Source organism: Frankliniella occidentalis, unplaced genomic scaffold (genome assembly GCF_000697945.3).
Source record: "Frankliniella occidentalis isolate FOCC.00 unplaced genomic scaffold, Focc_3.1 Scaffold44, whole genome shotgun sequence".
Lineage (NCBI taxonomy): Eukaryota > Metazoa > Arthropoda > Insecta > Thysanoptera > Thripidae > Frankliniella > Frankliniella occidentalis.
The window spans coordinates 891,921-896,169 of record NW_026267174.1 but is presented as its reverse complement, the minus strand read 5'-3'; the positions used below and the strand labels follow the sequence as shown (position 1 = coordinate 896,169).

Sequence of the window (4,249 nt, the reverse complement as noted above, 5' to 3'; positions counted from 1 at the left end):
CTCTCTCTCGCATCTCGCTCTCTCTCTCTCCCCCCTGCATCGCGATATCAAGGAGGGACGCCACAACACTGTCGCCTGCCCTTAAGAACAAAATCACGCAGCTAGCCCCCTTCACCCTCCCCCTCCCTCTCTCACTTCCCTGCGCGCCACTTGGAGGACCTGTCTGCAGCTGCGGGGCAAACAGACCGCAACAGGTCGAACCTCTGCTCGATTAAACCGCACAAGCGCAAACAAATTGTGCTTCGCGGTGAAGTTCTGAATCGATTTGGGCCATTCACGTGCTTCTTTCTCCTTCTTTCTCTGCTCAGGGGCGACTGCAACATGGAGGTGGACAACTCGACGCACGTGGACTCGATCCTGTCCTGGGGCATGCGGGCCGGCAAGTGGGCGGGGGTCGTGACCACGACCAGGATCACGCACGCCTCGCCGGGCGGCGCGTACGCGCACACGGCCAGCCGCGAGTGGGAGGACGACAAGCACAAGCTGGCCGACAAGAACGGCATCAACGTGGACGGCTGCAAGGACATCGCCCGGCAGCTCGTGGAGGAGGCGCCCGGCAAAGACTTTAGGGTGAGTCGTCGAGTGCCGGCGGCGGTCCGATAAGGACAAAAAATACTGTGTAGTGAGAGGGGGGACAAAGGAGAAAAGCGTGTCTCGCGCCAAAGTTGACGTGTGTTGCCTATATCCGCCTTCCTGAGGTGTTGCGGCGCCGTGCGGACGTTGGCCGGGCTCAGGGGGGCGGGCAGGGACGAGTGGAAATGGGGCAAACATGTCCACAAAACAGCCCATCTCGCTGCGCAAACTTTGACGCGGGTTTTCTTTTTCGTCGAACGTCAGGTCATCATGGGCGGCGGCAAGAGGGCCTTCGTGCCAAAGTCCGTCGACCCCAAGGGGAACCGGCTGGACGGCGCCAACCTCATCGAGAAGTGGAAGGACGACAAGAAGGACAAGAAGGGCGTTTACGTGGAGGACTTGGACGGCCTCAAGAAGCTGGACTTCGCCAATACCGACTACCTCCTGGGTAAGGGAACCTCTTGGGGGTGCGAAGGAAAAAGCGCAAACGCGGTGGAAACTTCATCAGCCGTGAAGCTCTCGAGTGTGCCGTGCTTATTGGTCATCACATTGTTTTATCGTTTAGGTCTGTTTGAGTATGACCACCTGAAGTACTACCTGCAAGCGCCCGAGACTCAGCCGCGGCTGCAGGACATGGTGACGTCCGCCATCAAGCTGCTCAGCAGGCAGGAGAAGGGCTTCGTGCTGTTCGTCGAGGGTGGGCGCATCGACCACGGCCACCACGACACCTTGGCTCACCTGTGAGTGTTATGGGACTATTTATCTAATGCGATATCAAACTTCGTAATTTTATCTTGATAGGATTGTTGTTTTGCGAAATGGTCTGCTATTCAACCACACTAACAAATATGAATCTACACATGTCTGCAGTGCCCTCAGCGAGACCCAGGAGTTCTCCGAGGCCATCCAGGCGGCCGCCGACCTGACCAGCGAGGAGGACACGCTGATCGTGGTGACGTCCGACCACGCGCACACCATGAGCATGTCCGGCTACGCCCAGCGCGGCAACCCCATCTTCAAGTTCGCCGGCAAGACGTCCGAGGGCAGGCACTACACCACCCTGAGCTACGCCAACGGCATGGGCTTCAACGACCACACGCGCAACCCCGACGGCACGGTGCACGACCCCACCAACGACGACACCGGTGAGAAAACGTCCTGCTCTGGCGAGTCGTGTACCGGGTGGAACTGTGAAAACGCAGGCAGTGTTGCGGGATTGCAGACTCAATATGGTCGCAGGGGCCTTGGCCGCTTTCGGGTGTAAAGAAGAGGCAAACCCGCAACACTGCTGCGTATTCACAGTTACACCCGGTGCAAAACCCGAAGGGAGCAAATGTCCCCAATGTCTCAACGTTGTCCAGAACTTACCAAACTTACCAGGTGGCTGGTTGGCCCCGTGCACACCCGTAGTCCAGTACTGTACCGCACGCTCAGTTGCGGCTGGGGCGGGTTTACCATGCTCCGAGCGAGTAGGCAGCCCTCTTGCCCGCATGCATGCGGTACAGTATAACTACGGAAGAGGCACGGTCGCATTCCACATGGAGAAACTGGATGCTCCTTTATCATTTATCCTGCAGCGTACAGAGATCAAATTGATGCCTCGGTTTTTGGCAGATGATACCTTAAAAACCTTGTGACTAAGTAACTTTAATGTGTCAGGTAGCTTTCAGTAAGGACAGAGCCCCAAGCGCAGACCATAAAGCAATTTCTTTCCTAACAATTTTGTAAATTAGAAAACAGACCTATTCCCAAATATGTATCGTTTGCTTTCAAGATAGATTCTTGATTTAGATTTTTATATTCTTCCTCGCAGACGCCTTGGACTACGAGTTCCCGGCCACGGTCTACCTGGAGAGCGAGACCCACGGCGGCGACGACGTCGGCATCTTCGCGCGTGGGCCGTGGGCGCACCTGTACACGGGCGTGCACGAGCAGGCCATGATCCCGCACATCGCCGCGTACGCCGCCAGGATCGGCCAGTTCGAGGAGCGACCCGTGTCGTCCGCGCCCGCCGCCGGCGCCGCCCTGCTGCCCGCCCTGGCCGCGCTCCTCGTGCCGCTGGTCGGCAGACAGCTGCTCGCGTAGGCCACGTCTCCCTCTCTCCTTCGCGCGGCTTCACGTGGGACACGTGAACAACAACAGCGCTGTGCCGTGCTGTGGGCACAGCCCAAGTATGGTGTTCACATTCATTTTTTGATATAATTTTTTATGAGTACAAATACACAGAAATCCTGAGCTTCCGCGAACTCATTTTTGCGGTTGACGCACACACAAGCCGCGGCCGCGCCATAGCCATAGGTAAGCAAGAGCAAATGGAGGCCCCGCGACGCCTCCGCCTCCATGCACGGCCGCGCTACGCCACGCCACGCCCACCAAATTGGGAAATCGTGTCGGAATCGCAAACTTCAATCTCCTAGCGATTTGTTCTCGATGGCGGTGGCTTTGGCTGGCGGTGGCGGGCGGTGGCGGGCGGTCGCGGGCGGTCGCGGGCGGTCGCGGCGGCGGCGGCAGGGCGGACCTTTGCCCGCGCGACCGGCCGACTGTCGTCACGGGCACGGGAACGTTTCCCCCCAAAATGCAGAAATGGTCCGGTCTAACGAAGAAGTTGGAGTTAAGGGGCCCAAAACTACCACGATGGCAGCAGTTTCTCATCCAAGGCGTCGAGTCTTTTGCCCCTTTTAAGTAGCTCATATCACGATTCCTCTTTTTTTATGTTTTACAAGCTGCACATGGGCAGGGAAAAGGCGTGGTGCCCGTAGTATACGCACGTTCACATGAGCACGAGGCAGTGAGGCAGCCCCACACCCGTTCCCCTCCTCTGGCCGCGCGGCCGCGCCCGGCCCGCCCGCGGATATGGCGCTCCGAGTTGGGGTGGTGGGGACGGGGTACACGGAGGAGGGGGCAGCGGAGGGGGCAGAGCGACAGAGAGAGATGCAGAGCCGCGCACGCGGTTCGCGATCGCACGAATCGCATCCGGCCGGTGGCCCGCGGTACTTACTCCACGGCCACGGTCGGCGGCGCGGCGTTGAGGCGAACCCCCGCACACACTTGCACGTCAGACACACGGCGACTCTCAGCCCAGCCACACCATGCACTCTGCGATGACGGCCCTCTTCGTCGGCGTGCTCGCCTGCGCGCTGCTGCTCGCGGCGGCGGCCCCCGCCCCCGAGGACGCGGCCGCCGCCACTCCCGCCACCACCGCGGCCCCGCCGACGCAGCCGGGCCCCCTGGCCCAGGCCTTCGAGACCCTGCTCAAGGAGGGGCCCGAGCGCGCCAAAAAGTTCGGCGAGGGGCTCCGCTCCAACGCCGAGAAGATCAGGGGCCGCCTCCAGGAGGACCTCGCCAAGATCGTCGCGCCGCCGGCCTCCCCGACCAAGGTGCGTAACCGTCGGCAGCTGGGCGACGACCGCCGCGGCCGCGAGGGCCCCGGCCTCGGTCTGGTTGCGCAGTGCCCGGCTCGCTCACATAACCCCCCGCCTCGGGCCCGCTTGACTGGGCCGGCGGGGTCAGAACGTCATGTTGTGCCGATAAACCGGGCCGTCCGTCTTTTGTCTCCCTACCCGGCCCGGCCAGGCCCGGCCGGACCCAGACTGTGGGCTGCTGCACGTCAAAGGCGATCATTCTGGTCGGCTGATAACGAGTACGGGCGCGCGGGGGCGCGGGCGGCCCGGAAAGA

At 60.9% G+C, this 4,249-nt stretch overlaps 2 protein-coding genes across 3 annotated transcripts in view; both read left to right on the top strand.

Moving 5' to 3' along the window:
- Nucleotides 1–2,808, top strand: part of LOC113212338 (membrane-bound alkaline phosphatase) — a gene marked incomplete at its 5' end in the record, with an annotated part of 17,087 nt that extends 14,279 nt beyond the window's left edge. The window contains 5 exon segments of the mRNA XM_052266902.1: nt 309–570; nt 838–1,021; nt 1,139–1,313; nt 1,444–1,718; nt 2,387–2,808. Coding sequence (XP_052122862.1) covers nt 309–570; nt 838–1,021; nt 1,139–1,313; nt 1,444–1,718; nt 2,387–2,658 — 1,168 coding nt within the window.
- A 141-nt stretch (nt 2,809–2,949) lies between these two features.
- LOC113212397 (uncharacterized) overlaps nt 2,950–4,249 on the top strand; it is a 15,903-nt gene continuing 14,603 nt past the window's right edge. Inside the window, exon 1 of one of the 2 annotated variants that reach the window (XR_008011065.1) lies at nt 2,950–3,950. Coding sequence is in view for 1 of the 2 variants with exons in the window: in XM_052266903.1 (XP_052122863.1) it covers nt 3,663–3,950 (288 nt within the window). In the remaining variant the exon portion in view is untranslated. The remainder of the gene's footprint in view (nt 3,951–4,249) is intronic. The other variant, XM_052266903.1, reaches the window with a different exon arrangement.